The sequence below is a fragment of the Zerene cesonia genome, chromosome 25 (assembly GCF_012273895.1).
Source record: "Zerene cesonia ecotype Mississippi chromosome 25, Zerene_cesonia_1.1, whole genome shotgun sequence".
NCBI lineage: Eukaryota > Metazoa > Arthropoda > Insecta > Lepidoptera > Pieridae > Zerene > Zerene cesonia.
Window position 1 is genome coordinate 2,436,564 of NC_052126.1, and position 21,944 is coordinate 2,458,507.

The 21,944-nt window shown below is 33.4% G+C and overlaps 1 protein-coding gene across 1 annotated transcript; it reads left to right on the forward strand.

Moving 5' to 3' along the window:
• Nucleotides 1-433: 433 nt before the first annotated feature.
• LOC119836731 (glucose dehydrogenase [FAD, quinone]-like) lies at nt 434-16,867 on the forward strand. Its single transcript, XM_038362172.1, has 5 exons — nt 434-527; nt 652-1,320; nt 11,738-11,895; nt 14,874-14,988; nt 15,334-16,867. The coding sequence occupies exons 2-5, from the start codon at nt 742-744 to the stop codon at nt 16,669-16,671; spliced, it is 2,190 nt and encodes a 729-aa protein (XP_038218100.1). The 5' UTR covers nt 434-527; nt 652-741; the 3' UTR covers nt 16,672-16,867.
• The last annotated feature ends 5,077 nt before the right edge of the window (nt 16,868-21,944 follow it).

Below are 21,944 nucleotides of genomic sequence, written 5' to 3' on the forward strand. Positions count from 1 at the left end.
GCGGGTTACAGCTAGTAGGATTATATTGTATTAGATTAATCTAACCCACAGTTCGTACATTGAACGTTATGTCAAATATTAAAAAAAAAAATCCAAATTATTAATTCAATAATTAAACACACGTATACTGATATATTACCCAACCTGCTTAGCTAGTTACATACCCCAAATACCGCACAAATTACACATTTCACAGAAAAAAATGCAATAGCAACCTTGTTGACAATACAAATTAGGTGAATGTCATTAAATAGCCGTTTCTACCACATTAAACGGACAATAAAATCAATCCTCAGCACTATGCAAGCATTACAATCATTATTCAATTTTCGGCAACAAATTCAATCAAATTACTAACTTGCAACTCAATTATGAAATTAACCTGCAACTATCGAGCGTCATTGAATCTAAAAAAAAACATAAATCAGGGCGCATTGAAAACGTTAATCAGTTCATATCAAGCTCAGAAGAAATTATTACCACCCGCGCTATAGTCAGCGATCAGTCGCTTATAGCACGTTCGCTGAGTCTGTCACTAATAAAATAAAAAAGTGACTCAATCACATAGAAATCTTTTTTTAATAGATTCCATTGTACGAATTTTAAATTGATAAGGCGCCGCGTTCTATTTTTGACGTGTTCTTTTTTCAGAATTTTATTGACAGCCAGTAACCGTAACGATTAATCGATTATTCGCTTAAAATGTCCTAGTGCTATTTATCTGTGAGTGAATTAATTAAAATGTCTACAACATGGATCCCACCGGATGTGGCACCAGTTTGTGCTACAGCGCAAGCTCCTTTAACCCAATGCTCCCACAGTGGATATGTGTTCCTAGCTTTAGTGATGCAGTTATTCGGAAAATCCATTGACGATATATATTCAAAGGTTAACCCATATTCGAGTACACATGATACATATTACTCGAATGTACGGTTCCCATCACACCCGCCTGTTTCCGAAACATTCAGAATTCCGTACTCGACGCAGCAGTCGAATTTCGACTTACACCCACCACATGTAGATTCTACATTGGGAAAGCAATATTCAAGTTTAAATTTTCCGAAATTCGATTTCGAAGATTCTTATAACGGACGGTATTCGAATAAGGAACCGATTTTCGAATTTAATTTTGAAAGACCTTATGATTCAGATTTGGCGGGTTCTAAGAAGGTTGAAGTTAAGGAACAGATAAAAAAAGAGAAAATTAAAAAGCACAGAAGAAAAAGGGACATCGGTGACTATGATTTTATAATCGTTGGTGCTGGGTCAGCGGGCTGTGTTATAGCAAACAGATTATCAGAAGTGAAGAAATGGAAGGTAGGGTACAATTTGTATTTCTTTATCATGCATTATTATTTCTTACGATTAATTACAGATTTTAAATGAATATTATAATATCTATAACGCAATATGCACCACGTAAGCACACATTTTAGATAATTATGTTTTTCTTTAGTGATTAATAAATCGATACGAAAATTATAGTTTACTAATTAAAGCGGTTCTGATTCTTAAATATATTCATATTTATAAGTGAGTAATTAATTTATAACAGTACCGTTATACTTTATTTCTGCATTCTAGGAACGACCATTTTATTATATTTTAGTGTGACGGTGAATCTTTTTTCAATTTAATTCATTACTCGAAATATCACATTTCGAAAATAAATTTTTTCCCTCAGTAAGTTCGAAGTTGAAATATTGCATTTTGTTTTTCGCAGAAATCTTACAATTTTTCATTTCGAAATAACTAATATTCTCTATGTATTTGCAAAAATACGTCGTTTTATTTAAACAAGTCGGAAAACAAAGCCATCAGGAAGTTAAATCAGTACGGCAGAGTCAGGAAGAAGATGAATAATGTAACACTTATAAAATTCTCAGGCAATTAGTTACGGTATTTGTTGGATAATATCGATGCTTTTATCTTACTTTTATTTAGCAAAATATGAATGTGGATTTTTATAAAACCTCCTTAATAAAGGCTGACCGCCTCCTTGGTACAGTGGTAAACGCGTGAGCGTAGAACCGAGGGGTCCTGGGTTCGATTCCCGGTGGGGACAAAAAAAAAATGTCTCGGTCTGGCAGGACACAGAAGGCTGATCACCAACTAGTCCATAAAGAAAATCGATCAGTGAAACAGATGTATACCATCTGCCCCATACCTGAGTAGGGGACACGGGACTTCACTTTTCTTTAATAAAGGCCTTTTAGATTATACTCAATAGTAACTAACATCCATAAGAATAAATGCAAAAAATGCGCCATCACATTTAGCCATTTTAATGTATTAGTTTCTTTTTAGTATCATATTTTACTATATTTTAATTGAAGTAGTCAAACGAACTCCGTTTACTTTGAGTTTCCCTGGTAGAAATTATCCTATATCCTTTCTCGGGTCTCAATCTATCTTTGTGCCAAACTTAATCTCAATCAATTCAGGTATTCAGGCGTCATAAAGAGGCGGAGAGAAGAATAGACAAACGGACATAGTTACCTACCTACCTATAATATTAGTAGAGATTACTAAAGATAAAGAGAATTTCAACATTGTTTTGAACATATAATAATGTAAGAATACCTATATCATTTTGAAATTTCCTTCCGCATGCATATTTTACCCACTTTGTGCCAGTAAAAAAAAGTAAGTTGTACAAATTGACGATGATGCCTAATACAAAAATATTTTTTTTCCAAACATTACAAAACACGCGTCACCTTTATTAGAAATCGGTTAAGTGGGCCTTGATATTCGAAAGGAAAATCAGTTACTATGCTAGTTAGTAGTTACAATGTTAGAGTTTGCAAAACAGTGCAGTCACGCAAGGATTACTACCACTGTGAGATACGGAAAAATTATATATTACTAGACGCTCGAAGCCGGGAGGCTTCGCCCGGATAAAAGATTTCTGCTTTACCCAAGGAAGCATTTAATCAGGATAAAAAGTACCCTATCACCCAAGTCCCTATACCCTGTCTGTATACCAAATTTCATAAAAATCCGTTCATTACTTTCTGTGTGACTGACGGACACACATCCAAACACACACACAAACTCTCACACCTATAATATTAGTGTAATAAAGGTTGAGGGTTTGTGTGGGAAACTGAAATATTATTTAAACGATTATACTTTACAAAACCGACCATCATCAATGTCCCTGGGGCGGAGGCCCATGATGCCTATGATGCCACATGAACATGCGGTAATACCTCTGCGAATGCTCTATCCGCATTTTAGGGGAAAGGGATAAGGAAAGGATTGACGAATTATCCCTTCTCCTTAAAAGCTGGCAACGCATTCGTCGAGGCTATAGTGATGGTACTTCCATCCCGCAAGTTCCTTGGTCGAAGATGAGAAAACAAAAAACTTCCTTTTAGATTCATGGAACCGCATCTCTAATTTATCAGGTGGCGTGTCTATTTCAAATTGTTATCCTAAAAAGTGAAAAATGAACTAATATAGCTTTGTCGGTTGTCTGTCCACCCGTCAAGACCCGACGGGAACCTTTATCTCAGAAACAGTTATGATATTGAATTAAACAGCGCATTTATTCGCTAAGTAAATATGTAAAGCCCTCGTATTTGCGTTAAATAAATGTTTTCAAAAGTGTGTTACGGTACTGACAGGATAAGCTACAGATCTAGATTAAATCTGGGTTAAAGAGTTGGTTTTACATTGTCATATTTGATGTCTGGTTTTTTGTTTTACTAATTTATGTACTAAATTAGTCCTTGTTTTTTAATGCCTTTCTTTTTGCATGCCTTTTAAGTGTCAATAAGAACTATCTAATTCCAATAACATCATGAAACGAATAATTGGAATTCTATTTTTAAAATATGAAAATAGCGTAGCGGAAAAGTTTTTTTTAGATTTTAATTACGATTCCATAAATAATGCTGTTGTCTATTTCTCTTCGGTATGTTTTCTCAAAACTAAATTAAGACGAAGACGTGACGATTGTATTAACAGTTCTTTGCAGTTAAATTTAACTATTCATAATACATAAAGACAACTGCCAAACATTATCATTAATTTTTATCATAAATGACAGAAGTTATTGCAATCCTATGGTATCAAGTTCATTATGTGGTTTTCATATTATTAAGCATTTATGTTAAATCAACTATTTATTTATTTAATATAATGGAACACCAACAACAAATACATATATCATTTATACTACAGACATTACATTAAATCATCTTATCTCATGAATTTGTCAATTATATAATTATCTCATGTGAAAATAAAAAAAAAAATCCAAAATAAAACACTAATGTAATTGACTTGGTCGGTCGCCTGATGGTGAGCGCTACCACCGCCCATGAATATTTGGAGATGTTTAAGGTCGATTGCAGACCTTATGCCTCTTCAAATGTATTCTTCTAATTTGAAAGGGATTAGGAAAGAATAAAGGAAAGGACTAGAATGTGTTAGGAAAAGGATATGGGCCTCCGGCTCCCCCACTCACCGAACGAAACACAGCAGAATGCCATTTCACGCCGGTATCCTGTGGGGGTGTGGTACTTCCCCGGTGCGAGCTGGCCCAGTTGCCGAAGCGTACTCGACTACCACATACAATAATAGAACGCTAAACTCTATTTCTCAGTTTCTGATTGTATAAATCTCACGACCTATAATAGCGTCTTACACTTGCAACATTACATCTCAATACAATGGGAGTTCAGTTTTGTAATAAATGATTATTCGCCTGAAAGAATTCGAATTAATTTTGTTATTGTGTTAAATCGATTTTTGGTTTCAGTCAGTGCGTGTCCAATTAATGGTTGACTGATAGACAAGACTGGAAGCGATAATTCCGCTTCTTATTATATTATAATTTTGCTTTTCTTATCCAGAACAAAAAATACAATCGATTTGTAAAACTCTCGTTTTTTGAAACGTCGGTTAATAATAAGAAAGGTTCAATATTATTGTTCATACATTATATTAGTCTTATTTTAAACTAGCGGTCCGCCCCGGCTTCGCCGGTGGTACATAATTAGCCTATAGCCTTCCTCAAGGAATGGGCTATCTAACACTGAAATAATTTTTTAAATCGGACCAGTAGTTTCTGTGATTAGTGCGTTCAAACAAACAAAATTATAAATTGTAAATGTGAAAGTTTGTTTGTTTGGACGATTGTCCGTCAATGACACTGAAACTGTTGAACGGATATTGATGAAATTTCGTATACAGGCAGGGTATGACTTGACTTGGGAGATAGCATACTTTTTATTCCGTTTAAATGCTCCCTTGCGATAAAATAGAAATCTTCATATCCGGGCGGAGCCGGGACGAGCGTCTAGTATTGAATATTCCAGCCGCCCGCAGCGGTTCCGCCTTTCCCGAGCATCTTACACACATACTCTTTGAAAGTATGAAAGGCAAACTACCTCTGTATCGTATTAGCCCTTCTGTTAATCCTATCCTACTAATATTATACATGCGAAAGTTTGTAAGGATGTTTGTTGCTCTTTTACGCAAAGACCGATTGCAATGAAATTTGGTACGTAGACAGCTGGACAACTGGAATAACATATAGGTAACTTTTTATCCCGATATTCCTGCGGGATAAGGTCTTACGCGGGTGAAACCGTGGGGCGCAGCTAGTTGTATAATAAGTCGAAACGGCTGCTAACATCTATTTTAAGCCCATTTACGTTTAATACTCGTCCCTCCATCTTACATAAGACGAATTAGGTCCACAAAAGTACCTTATATCCAATCAAACCAAATCACATTGACGGTGACCTTTGGGAGTTGGTATTTCGCAGTACATCAATATTGTTGGCACTGCTTACGTAACTATTGGAGCCAATGAGCGTGAAGATTCAAGGTCTTCACCCAAATCTAAATTAAACTTGACATTGATTTTTCTTTATATCTCTTTCGGGCTGTAGGGAAACGTTGGCAAAAAATTGTACGTCTCTTATTTCGTAAATAAGGTTAGGTAATTTGAGATTGGACATTGGAGACTTTTCCTTTTTTTGTGCTTATATAATATAAATGACAAATTAGATCGAAATTTAAAGAGATTTAAATGTTGTTTAGTTCAGGTAATCGATAAAATAAATATGTTGTTGAAATAATATCAATTGACCAAGAACGGCAAAGAAATCATTGGTCACCCATCCAATTTGCGACCGTACCAACCGCTTCACAACCTCGTTTTTTATTGTTTTTTGCGAAGTCTTAATAATAGTATCCCGTTTTCTACTTTAGTTACGATAAAAATCTACAAATAGTTTCTATTTTAGTTTAAAAAACTCTCGTACTTTGAAAAAAAAATTAAAGTAATGTATAAAAATTATATAGCATGTATAAGAAACCAGCTGCTTTCTACTTCTTATCAGTTGTAACTTAATTGGACTCACAAATGTGAGTCCACTTAATGATTGAGCATTGTTAAATCAATATTTACACAATGTAGTTTGCAATAAGTATGTATTAATTGCGTCTAATGTAATATTGCCTAATGAAATTACATGCACTACTGCTCGTAATTTGTTGCAATTACATACATCCTCTATTTATCATTATAATATGTGTAGTGTTTACAAAAAGGCGTAGTAAATAGTCTATACAATTAAAATAAAATTCAAAATAACATTTCTTGAATGTCATTTCAATGAGTATGAAGAATTCATTTTTTTTTATGTTATGGTCGGCAATGGAGCTGGTGGGTCGCCTGATGGTAAGCGCTACCACGATGGTAAAGCCAATTGGAGACATTTCGCCTCTACAAATGGATTGCCGACTTTAATTGGGAAGGGATTAGAAAAGGATTCATGAAAGGAATGAAGGAAAGGACTGGGAAGGGTAAGGAAAAGGATATGGGCCTCCGGCCTCCTCATCATCATCATCATCAGCCCATATATGTTCTCACTGCTGGGACACAGGCCTCCTACGAGGGTTGGAAGAATTATTTTGTAGTAATTCCTGTTGATTTTAATAATTTTGCTATCTTTAGTTTTTAAGCGGGTTTTACAACTGAATGACACGTTTATTTATATCTAAGGAGGCCAGGCGCAAATTTTGTCAAGCATCGTTAATAATTATAGAATTATGTTATTTGTGCTAATATTATAAACGTGAATATGTGTTTTTTATGTCATTCTTTCGGGCTACAGTGGAGCGATTTTATTATATAATTATTGTCTGTAGAGAAGAGAATTTGATATAACTATTTTTTACCGTGACATGTTTATTTACATTATTCCTATGGAAATAGCTTCCATAGCTGGGCAAAAATGGAGTTTCTAATAATTTAAAAGACTAGGGCATGTGCTGACGACTATCCAGTGCGACATACTCAACTTATGTTTTGATATATATACAGTAACATATAAGTTATAATCCGTAGAATTTTCAAGTCGGAAGAAATTATTGAAAAATAATGTAAATACATAGTATTTTCTTAAGTTTGATTTTACGCGAGTATTATACATTTAGAAATTAAAAACTTTTTAACGGATTTTAACGGGGATACTCCCCGTGACCACGCTCGCTGTAAAATATTCGAAACGTCGGGTTAATAATATAATAAATAAATCACGTTTAACATCCGTTAAAAAGTTTTAAATTTCTAAATGTAAATATAGTTTTAAAATACTAAAAAACGCTTTAATGATGCAATCAAATTTGTTATCTCGCTTGCTCTTTAAGCGAGTATACGTAAGATTGATAGAACTTGAGATAGAGACTTGATAGAACGGTCGTGGTCACCATGGTGTATCGGGGGCAGATGCAATCCGTTTCACAATTATCCGCTATGTCTCTTCTAGTTCTCCATCATGACTTATTATTTATTATTCATCATTCCCTATTAGTCTTATTTATTATTATTTGTCATCATCATTATCATCATCATCATCAGCCCATATATGTTCCCACTGCAGGGACACAGGCCTCCCATGAGGGTGTAGGCCATAATCTATCACGCTGGCCAAGTGCGGGTTGGCAGATGTCACATGTCGTCGAACTTTTGATTCTTGGATACGCCGGTTTCCTCACGATGTTTTCCTTCACCGTTTCGAGCAGTGGTGATGTTATCCACATGTGCAGATAAATTGAAAAATCAATTTATTTCTTGTACGCCCGCCTGGTCTCGAACCCCAACTTATCGATTTGGAAATCCGAGGTCCTTACCACTGAGCCACCACTGCTCTTTTTTATTATAAAGTAGATCTTTTGCTCGGTATTTTTTTATTGTTTTAACTTTAATAATATATATATATATAAATGTAATTCCATTCTATCTACCATTGTTATTACTATATAAATTCCAGTGGGATTGAATACTACACAAATACACAAGTTTGTAAACAACGCCTAAGTTTCAAAACTGAGTCCCTGCATACGGCCTCATTGTCTAGTGGCCGAGAAGTTTTCGAATTTTCCTCTTAACCTCTGTTTAGAAATCGTTTTAACGATTCATTCATTGTTTATGAATATTGAATTTTAACCAATTCAGACGTGATTTTTTTTAAGTCCCGTGTATGGTGTGGGGTAGTGGGGTATGGGACAGGTGATATACTGTTTCACTGATCAGTTTTCTTTATGGATAAGTAGGTAATGATTTTTCTGTGTCCTGCCAGACCGAGACGTTTTTTGTGCGTCGGCACCGGGAATCGAACCCAAATCCCCTCGATTCTACGCTCACGCAACCACTGTACCAAGGAGGCGGTCAATTCAAACATGAAGGGGCTCTCAATTCAACTGATTTTTGTATAACTCGTTTTATCGTTTTTAAGTACCTTATAAACTTTAAAAAATAAATCAATAAAACGTTCTCTCTCCAAAAGAGTACATAAGTCATCCTCAAATATATATAGGCCAAGATAAAATTGTATGTATCATTTGATAATAAATTGAGATGAATGCTCTTAAACAGGGCAAGCAATTGTAATGAGCCAATGTTTCCACATAATTATCAGTTTTATGTAACGGTTACGAAGTCGTTTTAATTTCCCATCATACATTGTGTCTAAACTACTTACTTTTTTGTATGCATGCATATTAGTACAACAGTAACATACGTCTGTGGTTTTGGCGATGCGCTCTGTAAAACAGGATAGGGCTTATTCATTTTCATTGTACAAACAAATTTTAAGGAACACTTATACAAATATGTATGTACCCTTTATGTGACAGGAAAAAATGTACTATTTATTTATATTATGAAAGATCCTCCCCAGTCCATTCCTTCCAGTTGTGAATTTTTCCCTTACTTCTCACATGACAGTACATTTGTAGAGGCACTAAATCTGCAAATGTTCATGGCGCTGGTCATCACTTACCATCAAGCCTCAGTTGCCCGCTATAAAAATCTTCTTGTATGTAGTTTCGAAAGTTCCTTATATATCACGTTAGTACTGTGTATAACGTAGTTTTTGTATAACAATGCAGATTTTTCTATTTATGTTTTTTCACAACACCTGGTTCCCTTGTGAGAGACGGTTAGTTGGTAAAAAGCGGTGAAATACATATATGGTAATAATTATATATGGTTATATGCCCTTCTTCCTATATATGTTATAAAGTTCATAATACATAAACAGACTATAAAGACTATAAGACACACTCACAAGCTAAATCCATATTTATTTATAGAATATAACTCTGGTAGATATAGCGAATAGACTAGACAGATCGCATAAATCATGCTGAAGCCTTGTATATGTGTTGTATTATTATTATTTGATTAGTATGGTTATAGCTCATTTTAATTATGTTTTATCAAATTTTAAGAGGATTGGTTCACTGGTATCCTTTATTTACAGGATTTATATTAAATCTTTGGTGATAATTAAACTATTCATATATTTTGTTGTAACTTGACATTGTAGTGTAGTGTAGTAAGTAATGTATATAAACTCAAAATCAAACATTTATTTATTCAATTAATCTTCTTATAGAAGCGCTTACGATTCGTCATATCATAGTTTTAATAAACAAAACATAATTTTACATAACCTATAGATATCACACATCTTAAACATATATAACTCAGACCGTTTCACTACTTCTCGTAACCGCGTAAACCTCTCCGATAGAATGAAATTCGGCTCGCCAGCATTGTTTCCATTTTATATCGCGATCTCGTAAACGTTGTTATGCCCCAAGTGCATGTAAAAATATGTGTAAAATGTATAAAAATGGGAATATCGCTTGTTACGTACACCGTTATCGTAAAGCGCTTGAAATCGTGGCAGCAACGAGCTAACAGATGAATAAATGTAATACGTTTTTTCTTGTTTATACTTTTATGCAGGTATAATATTTACTAGATAAAAACATTTTGCTTAAAACAATAAATGAATGTAAGGTGTATCAATTTTACTTCGATTAGCAAAACAGATTGACGCAACGTTTGACGCCTGAATTTACCAACGATCAAAAATGTGAATGGGGAATAAGTTTATACGCATCTTACGATTTGTTCACGCCAATTAATAAGTTTATACATGCATCGAAAAAGCTTTATATCTATTATATATATTTAATAATATATATAAAATTAGAATATTATATTAAAAGTAAAAGTATTAATAATTTCAGGAAGATCTCACTATCACACTAGGTATATTATTTGACAGTACAAAACTTCCGAATAAAAAAGCATTTTTTATAACTCGCTTTTGACGTATTATTTTCGATAAACGTCGATTTAAAATCTATTCTATTTTCAAACACTTTTTTAAACTTTTCGATAGCAACTAAAAGAAACTTAAATATTCAAACTGGCCACTACACACTGGTATTGTCACTGACGCTTTGAACTTTTGAAAAAAGAATGAATTGAAATATGGCGCGCGTCGCCGAAAACATGAATTTTTTATTGATGCCGGTCGCGTGTCTCTCATATAGTACAGGTTAAAAAGAATTTAAAAATGATCGGCATTATACGTGCTTGTAAAAAACTCTTTTAAATCATGATTTTTATAGCAAATATGTATATTAGATTAATTTTAAGTTATTATTGTCGGTAATTATACACACATAATGACAAATCGTATTCCAGATACTGAAATAACGAGTAAGCATAGACTCAAACGTTTCTCGAATGTGAAAATATTATATTTAAAGTACACACATATGTGATACAGACGAAGTCACAGGCGCTACGTAGCAGGCAATCAATAAAGAGCCTGGGTCACTGGGTGATTCATTTGGTAGTTAAAACCCAATCAAACTTGAGAGCGGGAAGGTCGACTATCATTTTTCATATTATTAATTGCTCAGGGCGTAGTTTACAAACTTGCAACACTTGGAAATTGTCGGAATATAACCGCTTTTAGGTGATAAAACTTCTTTTGTTATTAAAACTATTGTAATATTGCATACTGTACATTTTGTATAATTCTTAAGATAATTTCAACATCGTCAAAACGAAACGAAAAATAATTATCTGTGTCATGTCGTCGTCTTAAAAATGGTTTTTCTTTTTTCTCCACGGCTATACCAATACATAACAAACTAGGTTTTGCCCACGGCTTCGCAAGCATTGAATTCATAGTATTTTAATTAATCCTATCATACATATAAACCTTCCTTTTGAATCACTCTTTCTATTAAAGAAAACCCCATCAAAATTCGTTGCGTAGTTTGAAAGATTTAATTTTCTCTGTTTGTTTCCATATCATATGGACAATATAGGGACGTATAGAAAAATCGACTTCGTTTTATACTATGTAGTGATTCTGAAAGCGTGCTTCACTTTCAGATTTTACTGCTAGAAGCCGGCCCAGAAGAACCAGACGTCACAAGCGTGCCATCCCTAGCGCCAACCCTGGGCAACTCCAATATCGATTGGATGTACAGAACGCAGCCAGAAAAATTGACCTGTCTCTCGCAGAGAGGCCAAACTTGCGCTTGGTTCAGGTAATAAACGAAATATATTGCTTGAAATTCTTACCTGACATATGTGGATGTCAGTTTAAAATGGATAAATTTATATAAGCTCTGAGTTTTCACTATTGAAGTTTGGCAAGATGTATAAATGAGGAATGGTCGGGAAGTTTTGGTTTGCGGTGACTAGCTTCGTGTTGTGGTATTTGAGTCCGGATTGTGGATTGCGATATTAATGTGACATATTTCGGAAGAATTCGAATGTGAGAATTGAATGGAGTTCATAAATTAATTATTTGTAGATGTGTCGAGAGTTGTGGATTGTGATATGGTATCTAGAAACTACAGATAAAACTACAACATCATAGAGCAATGACCTATTTCTACACTAACATTATTTATTTGTATTAAAACCTATAATAATAATAAATGTGTAAAACACAATGGTGTCTGACTAATTGACTAATCCATACACGCACGACCTAAACGAATAGACCGAATGGGCTGAAATCGCAGTCGCTAAGAAAGGTTCGTGATGAATTCTAACCCCAAGTATATAAAATTGGAGATGAAGGTTTGTAATATGAAAATAAATTAACCCCGAAGATGAAGCTGCGGATAACAACTTATAAAAATATATAAACAGCAAACATTTGACATCGATACAAAAACATCTAAAATTAAGTGTACGACCAATACGAAACATTATTTCAATGATTACAATATTGTATCGATGGATATCAATAGATGGCGTGGGGTGCCCCTTACGCACATGAAACCGAAAGAGTAGAAGAGATTCGATTACTGTGGCGGATTCACGGGTGGCCGAGAGGCTAGGCTTTGCTACGGCAAAAAACGCGGGTTCGAATCCCACCTCGTGATCAATTTTTTTCTATTCTTTCAAAATTTCTCATTCCTCCTTTCAATGCAATAAAACTAAAATTTAAATAAATATGACGGATAAATCTCTAACTCTATTGAGTTTATTATACTATTAGATCATAAACAATAAACATAAACAATTATTTATTCATCAAAAAAGCACTTAAATTTCTTTATTTTGAGCACCCACATATGATTATATCAACATATCACGAACTAGTTATGCTAAAACTTCAAAACAAAACGAAGTATGAGTCGCACTGTTGACATTCCTACAATTACCCCGCTAACAGACCAAAGGCCTACATAAATAACCCAAGCATTTATACATTTCAGCGTGCCTTATGGGCGGATCTGACGCCATAAACTATTTGATACAACAGTAGTTCCACAACTCCTTAAGATGTAATGGATGGGCCGAGGGAGTGAGGAGGGTCGTATGAAAATGTTTGCTTGTGGACTTAATCTTTTGGTTTCAGTTTCAAGTTTCAGTATACAAGTAGCGTGGTGGATATAATATTCAAAGTTTTAGTTAGTGCTAAATTTTTAATAACATTTCTTTGAGATTATTGTTTATAAGCGACTTAAAAAAGGCCAAATTTGTTACCTCATAACGTTTAAGTGGCTGAACCGATTCTTATGATTCTTTTTTTATTTGAAAGCTGCTACCGGTCTGCTTTGTGACCCGCTTTAGATTTGGTCTAGTTCTGTACTACTTTTAAATTATAAACACTAATTACTTATATAAAAGTTTAATAGTTGTACTATAATACTAAATAACATTAATCATTTTAAAAATTATGAGGTAAATATGAACAAGTTTCTAAATAAATTATTATAACACATAAAATAACGAACAGAAATAAATTATGGGCGGGGAGTTAATAGCTGTTCACTTCTATCTATAATGATTAAAAATAAAAATAAACGCTAACATAATTATTATGAAATGGGTAATTCTCTAAATTCCTACACCCCCACATCATTTTTTCATATAAAACTCAAGTGAAACTTATTAAACAAAATTCTGTTATAAAAAAGTTTAATTTAGAAGTACTAATACCTATGTCATTTATGTATGTATGTCTAAGATTATGTAAGTACGTACATGTACTTATGTATATCTATTGTAAGAGTATCCTATATTTACAATATAACTGCATCTCCTTGATCACTGGGTTATCTGGAAGAGATCGCCGCCTTAGCAATAAGTCCGCTTGGTGGTGTTTCCAGTGTATATATCTAGAATTATTTTAGTTACTTTTGTGTTAATTTTTTGGTCCCAATAATAGTACATATAAATATTTCTGTATGTAAGTTAATTTAAAATTTAAGGAAGGATATTTTTAAAAGAATCATCGTATAAATACTGCCGTTTTAAAATTGTACTTAATATCTACTATAGTATAAATTACTATGAGGAAAAAGTAATAACTACAAATAGTTTTAATGTTTTATGTATGTATATTATACAACTGCCCTGTATAATTGTTTAATTAATAAATAAAACTGTAATTATACTTATAGATTTAGTTATACGGGGCTGGCTTGACCACAAATTTCAAAACGCCTTTAGAATTACTTCAATTAAGTTCCTTCGTAATATTGTATGATATTAATAGATAGACATACTTTTATATTTAGTGTATAAGCCATTAATAGAAATCCATAAGTTTCACCCGCGTAATTCCGTGTGCCGTAGGAATAACGGCATAAAAAGTTGTCTATATCTATAAAACATGTTTTTTTTTTATGTCACTGTCGAGCTGGTGGGTCGCCTGATGGTAAGCGCTACCACCGCCCATGAACATTTGAAGAGGCGTAAGGTTCAATTGCAGACCTTTCGCCTCTACAAATGGATTGCCGACTTTAATTGGGAAGGCATTAGGAAAGGATTGACGAGAGGAATAAAGGAAAGGACTAGGAAGGGTAAGGAAAAGGATATGGGCCTCCGGCTCCCCTCACTCACCGTACGAAACACAATAGCAAGCTATTATTTCACGCCGGTTTTCTGTGGGGGTGTGGTACTTCCCCGGTGCGAGCTGGCCCAATTCGTGCCGAAGCGTGCTCGACTCCCACAATAATGTCAATCCCACAATATGTCTGTAAAATGTTTTCTATTGTTTCAGAGGTAAGACAATGGGAGGTTCAAGTGCGACAAACTACATGGTATACATTAGGGGCAATCGATTGGATTATGACGAATGGGCTGCAGCTGGCAATCATGGATGGAGCTATCCAGAGGTATAATGTAGCGTTTTTCTCATTTATTCTCTTTGGTTTTGGAATGACTTTATTCAAAATTGTGTTAAAATACAGTGGTCGTTTTAACTCTACTTGCTTTATGTTTTTGCATACCAACATTTATTTATTTCCTTCTATTTTAAGGGTTGCCTGGTAGAGATCGCTACCTAGCGATAAGGCCGCCTTTTGCTTACTCTTTTTATAAGCAACAAATAATTTAATTTTCATTAATACAGTTTCTTGTTTTCTTTTTTTTACTTTTTTAAAGACAAGTAGAGTTTGTAGCAGTTATTTTATATAAAATACAATGGAGCAATTACCATAAATCTTAGTCGCTCTTTTCAGGTCCTACCCTATTTCAAGAAGTCAGAAAATAATAGAGATATAGAAGCCCACGACAGATATTATCACGGCGTGGGCGGTCCTCTGAACGTAGAAAGATTCCCTTATGTTGACATCCCAACGCTAATGCTCCTCGAAGCTTTCAAAGAAAAAGGCCTTCCTGTCACAGATCTCAATAGAGAGAGTAACTTTGGAACAGATATAAACGCTTCAACTTCCAAAGATGGTCAAAGACAATCCACCAACGTCGCATTTATAAGACCCATACGTCGTCAAAGACCCAACTTACACATAATCACACATGCATTTACAAGTAAGATTATTATAGATCCAGTTACCAAAACTGCGCTAGGAGTAGAATACTATAAAGATGGTATTTTATACAAAGTCTTCGCTAAAAAAGAAGTTATAATGAGCGCTGGTTCAATAAACTCGCCAAAGATTCTTAAACTATCTGGTATAGGTCCTAAGCATGAGCTGGAAAGTCTTCACATACCAGTTTTAGCAGATTTAAAAGTTGGATATAATCTGCAAGATCATGTTACAACTGACGCTTTGATTGTCTCATTAACAAATAAGACATCTACTTTAGTAAACAGTGAGCAAATGTTAAGTGAACTTTACAAATATCACGATCAACACATGAAGAAGACCGGTCCTTTAGCCACTACTGCTACATTAAATAGTATCGGATTTATCAAAACGAGCGTTTCTAGAGACAACGCACCAGACATTCAGTTTCATTTTGACGGACGTAATGTTGCTGAATTTTATTCAGATCCCACTTCATACGTAGCGTCAAATATATTTCCTCTAGCGTTTTATGATGGTATGGCAGCAAGACCTTTACTACTGACACCTAAAAGTAGAGGACTTGTTTTGCTAAATCAAACAGACCCAGTATTTGGAGCTCCCTTGATTTATCCAGGTTTCTTTCAAGTTCAAGAAGATGTAGACGCGTTAGTTGAAGGCATGAAGTTCGCTGTTAGTCTAGAAGAAACAGAAGCATTTAAACTGAGTGGTGCTTCGTTTGTAAAAATACCGGTAGAAGGTTGTACTCAGTATTTGTGGGGAACGTACGATTATTTTGTGTGTTTATTGACTCATTACACATCTACAATCTATCATCCAGTAGGGACGTGTAAGATGGGACCATCGTGGGACAGGGATGCTGTTGTAGATCCAAGACTACGAGTATATGGGATAAAAAAATTGAGAGTTATTGATTCATCTGTTATGCCTAAAATAGTTAGAGGTAACACCAACGCCCCAACAATTATGATAGCTGAAAAAGCTTGTGATATGATTAAAGAAGAATGGATATCGCATAAATATAAATAAAATAATAGAGAACAATGATTTTAAAGTTTTTCAGGTTTCTATAAATTCATTAAGGATTGTAATTTAATATGAGTCATAAGTTTTATGGCTTTGCTGAGGTGAATCCTTTCCAAGTAGACTTTAGTAGTGATTATAATTGAAAATTTAGTTCATTTCAATTTAATTTAGGAACAATTATTAATATTATTTCGCGTGATTTGAAATCATGTAATTTATAGAACAATAATTGTTAAGACTTACGAGTCAATATTATAACAAACAAAATAATGTTTTAATTAATCAATTAAAGACACATAACATTTTGTGAGTTCTATGACTGAGCAAAAAACTGTGCCAGAATTTTTTTAACATTTCCACATTATTTTTATGATCAAACATACAAGGAAATATTTATATTACAGACATTAATACACAAGTTTGTACACAAAATATATATAAATGGATATATTTAAACAAATATCCTATGTCTTGTAATAATGTAAATATCATAAAAAAGCAGCAGTGTAGTGCAGATTTAATGACGTTATAATGTTAAGAGCAATTATCATGACATATTTCTTACATTTCAAAAGAACTTTGGTTTAAAAATTTGCCATTCTCACCAAATACAATTTTCCTTACTTCGCAGAAGATGACCGTGTTTTTAATATTGTGAATAAAATTTTAACATAAAGTTCGTAATCACAAATTCAGAAGTTTTTTATGTAATCGAGTCTAAACTATATACTCACTAGCTGCAAGCCCCGTCTCCGCCCAGGTAGTAGTTTATCGTAATTGAAATAATACAAACTGTCCTATCTTTTAAGTTGGATCAAACTGCACATGGTGTGCATATTTAATTAAAATCGGTTGAGTAGTTTAGAAATCGCCAACAGTGACCCGTATTTTATAAATATTAAGATGTTTAAAGCTGTATCTTACAAAAGGAACTATATTACAAATTAAGGTATAATATGGGATTATTTGTAGTATATATTTCAAAAGTAATTAAGTTGAGTATACAGTAAAATTGTGAGTACTTCGAATGCCACACTCATTGTAAACGCAACCAGTGGAACAGTGAAAAAGAAAGTTTCAGACAAAGACCAACGGAATGATATCTCGCTGACTCATCTACAAGGAAGATTTTAAACGAAGCCATACGTACCGCGATTTATTTGTCTAGGTATAACTTATATATTTCATTTTGTAGAGGGAATAGAAAATTGTTTCTTCTAAACAATTTTTTCTGGACGAATTGGCTGTATTTTGTTTTGTTCTGTAACCGATTGTAGACGAAGGGAGCAAACATATTATTAATTTAATTGCTCCTCCAGATCATAAACAATGTTATTATAAACAATTAATAAATGAATTAGTCACTGAATGCACCAGTTGTTTTGGTGTGGTTTTTGTTCAATTGAACGAAATAATTGAAGACTAACTTTATCGGGAAAGAATCAACAATTGGTGATTCAACACCTAGCCAAAAGTTCTCATGTAACAATCACAAAAAATATAGTCGAATTTAGAACCTCTTCAATGCAATAAGACAAAAACACTATTATACATCTGCGTACAAAAGGGACTTATCGCTAAAAGGGCGATCTCGTTTAGGCAACTTTAAGTGGAGGTTTATAATAATATGTAAGAAAAAGGTTGGTGTTACGATGTTTTAGATGAAGTATATTAAATATTTTACACATATTATGTGTAAATAAATAAATATAATATAAATAAATAAGTATATACTACATAATATAAACCGATTTTAAAGTGATAAATAGTAACATTTAGTTGCAATGAGCAGAATTCTGGTATGTCAGAGTTCACCAGGACTTATATATTTTTTAGAGGAAATAATTCCATTACATTCATTTGCAATATATCCCCTATTTGAAGACAATAATTATACTAAATTAATACATTCTATTAATTGAAAAATTTCTGTAACATTTTATTATATATTATATTGTATAAATGGTGATTGTAATTATATGTTATCCAATTTTCTTATATAAAAAATATATGTATAATATTTTTATACATGTGTTTTCATGACAATACATTATGAAATGAAATTATCATATTAAGAGAAATAGAATACGCTAGTTTCCAATGATATACATAATTTTAATCTATTAAGTAGTTAAGTTGTTCTTCGTGAAATAAACGATTAGAAATATTTTATTAGTTATTGTTTCACTATAAATGTTTGACCAATTAAAGATTAAGTATTAAAATGTGTTATTATTTTTAGTTTTTGAAACATAATTTGATTGGCTTGAATGAAGATCACGCGATACCGCGTACATAGATTTGGATAAAATTTGATTTATGTTATTTAAATTTAGATATTTACGCTTGAATACATATGGATTTTACATTTTGCAATTATAAACATCAATCAAGCTAATTATCCAATAAACCGCACTTCTAACGGCCCAATCTGCGTCCCATCTGCCGTAGGTACTGCTCCATTATTTGCCTCCATAAACCGACAAGATGCAAACAGTCTGCACGAAGTCCTCACTTTAAAATCACCACACAATAAAGAGGCTCTCATATCCCTCTCGGTCCCATACGAAACGAGCGAGACAGGATGACAATCGACAGGCTTTTAGCGAATGCTTCATAAATTTTACAACCTAGAATTTAAACTTCATCAAAGTGCTATAAATAAGTAAGGCATTGGCAACTTCGCGAGTTTAGGGGCTTTCAGGCTTCCATGTCTAAATTAAAAGTTTTTCAGTTTGCATCGTATTTGTGTGGATTCTGTATATAGTAGAATATATGAGCATATATTTAAAGCGAAATAAGAAGCGATGTTTTCAATTCATCCTCAGAAAAGTTGTTTTTAAGAAAAGTTGTTTCAGTTGTTGGGCATTCAAGATTGCACTGGAATATCGTTTTTAATTCTTTTCCTTCTTAAAATTCAGAGCAAATACGTGTTCAGCTGTATATACATGATACGCTTTTGAAATCTTACTAGTCTTTTTAAAGACTCCTTTAAATTGAACCCCTATTCCATTCTTAGTTACGTTGATGTAACCACTGTCCAAATTTATGGTTTTATTGAAACTGTCAAAAATTAAACAGTTTTTAAATATATAGCAGTAATTAACATCTATGTTATGAATAATAAACATGGGTATATTTTCCACCGATATAATTGTCTTAAATTTAGGTGACTTTCAAAAACGCTGGAGGATTTTCTATCAATATGATATTTAACTGTTTATCCTGAACCTTTTCTTGAACACACGTTTTTTTATTATATTTCACTTGATTACTCTTATCATAAAAGCATTGTTCAGTGGAAACATCTCACCAATGTTGTGCATATATTAGTAAATTGACATGGGAAACTTATATCATGGAATATTTTCCTTGGAAACAATGAGAATTGTATCATCGAGGCACCATTAAAATCCATGGACGACACTATTATAACTACAATTTAGTTTTTGAAGAATACGAATTTTGTAACAATAACAATTTGATTGTAATTAACTGTCAATTGAACCATTTATGTGTCATTTTACAAAAAATAGCGGACCGGACGTTCACCACCGTCTATGAGAGAGGATCCGTACAGAGGAACCTTGTAAACTGGTTCCCCGATTGAAGGGATACAGGATAAGGCGGTTGGTAATGGGAATAAAGGAATGTTCAAATACAAAAGAATTTAAACAAAAGATGTACCAAGTTTCTGCACCAATAAACAGAGTATGTTAAGTACATTGGGTGGAACAGAGCTCGATTTGGCGGAACGTGGCGAAAGTTCGCAGTCGTTAGCGTTTCTTATCCCCAGTGTGATTCTTTGATACGGGCTTTAGTGGAACGGTTTGGTTCGAATGGATTTTAAAGGAGAGGTTTTGTAGCCATCAATGGAATTGCATACGGTACAAAATAGCAGCTGATATTCCAAGCATATTGTACATATAAAAGTACATTTGCGATTCTCAGTTGAATAGGGAAGTCCTTACTCTATATGTTCTAATATTGTATGAAATCGTGTCGGGCTTGTGTTTTAATATTTCGTTTAATGCATAACTCGAGAAACAGGATGATTCGCCTTTTACTACATGATATTTTATTATAAAATACGTATTTGGAACAAAAACAATTATTATGCATATAACACATAAAGAACAAAATTCACAAATGAAAAACAAATGACATTATTGGAATTTGATTGACAAAATATTGAAGTTGTGTTAATTACCAGTTAAATAGAACGCTTGCAAATTAAATCCTACAAATATTATCATGCGAAAGTTTGTAAGGATGTGTGTGTGTGTTTGTTGCTCTTTCACGCAAAAACTGCTGAACCGATAGCAATAAAATTTGGTACGTAGACAGCTGGACAATTGTAATAACACGTAGACAACTTTTTATCCCGATTTTCGTACGGGATACGGACTTACGTGGATGAAACCGCGAAGCGCAGCTAGTCAACAATGATAACATGTCAAAATAAAAATTAAGAATTCCATAGAGCGGCGTCTATGACATTTTTCTTTGTATTTTTCAACTGACTTCAAAACAAAAGGAGGTTATCAATTCGACTGCACTTTTTTGCGTTGCTACCTCATAACTTTTCACTGGGTGAACCAATTTTTCGATTCTGTTTCTTATTTGAAAGCTGGTGCCTGCCACATGGTCTCATTAATTGATTAATTATCAATTTGATTCAATCCTAATAATTTTAAGGCAGTTTAGTTGCTTTGTTAAAAATTACTTATATCTTAAAACAGACATAGTACGACTCCTTTAAACTACCATACTATGTGCAAACAAATCCCCTATACAAATTATCTATTGATACTGCCGGCAAACATCGTAAACTGCGAGAATTAAGTTAGCAATTGTATCCAAGCACTAAAAGCTTTATTGCCTGAATTTTGCAACTACAGCTTCAAATATGTCCCAACTTTGATTTCCTACACATTGTCACGTGCTTCATACAATGTTAAGACAAATTGAATGTTACTGCAATTGAATTTAAATTCAATATGTATTTTATGACAGGTGCAGTGTAATTCAACATTATGTTAAAAGTAAAACGTCTACGTAATATTGTGAATATTCTAGTTATCTATTCTAATGTACTAGCTAGGTTTGCCCCGGCTATGCCCGTGGTAAATATATTGCCTAGTGCCTTCCTCGTTAAATGGGCTATCTAACACTAAAAGAATTTTTCAAATTGGACCAGTAATACCAGACATTAATGCGTTCAAACAAACAAACTCTTCAGCTTTATAATATTAGTATAGTAAAATATTACAATA

Bases quoted from the DNA above. Each gene is read 5' to 3' on its own strand.
- LOC119836731 (XM_038362172.1), top strand. From the start codon at position 742: ATGTCTACAACATGGATCCCACCGGATGTGGCACCAGTTTGTGCTACA. The intron at 1,321-11,737 runs GTAGGGTACAAT...CTTCACTTTCAG, and splicing joins CAGAAGTGAAGAAATGGAAG to ATTTTACTGCTAGAAGCCGG. The intron at 11,896-14,873 runs GTAATAAACGAA...CTATTGTTTCAG, and splicing joins CAAACTTGCGCTTGGTTCAG to AGGTAAGACAATGGGAGGTT.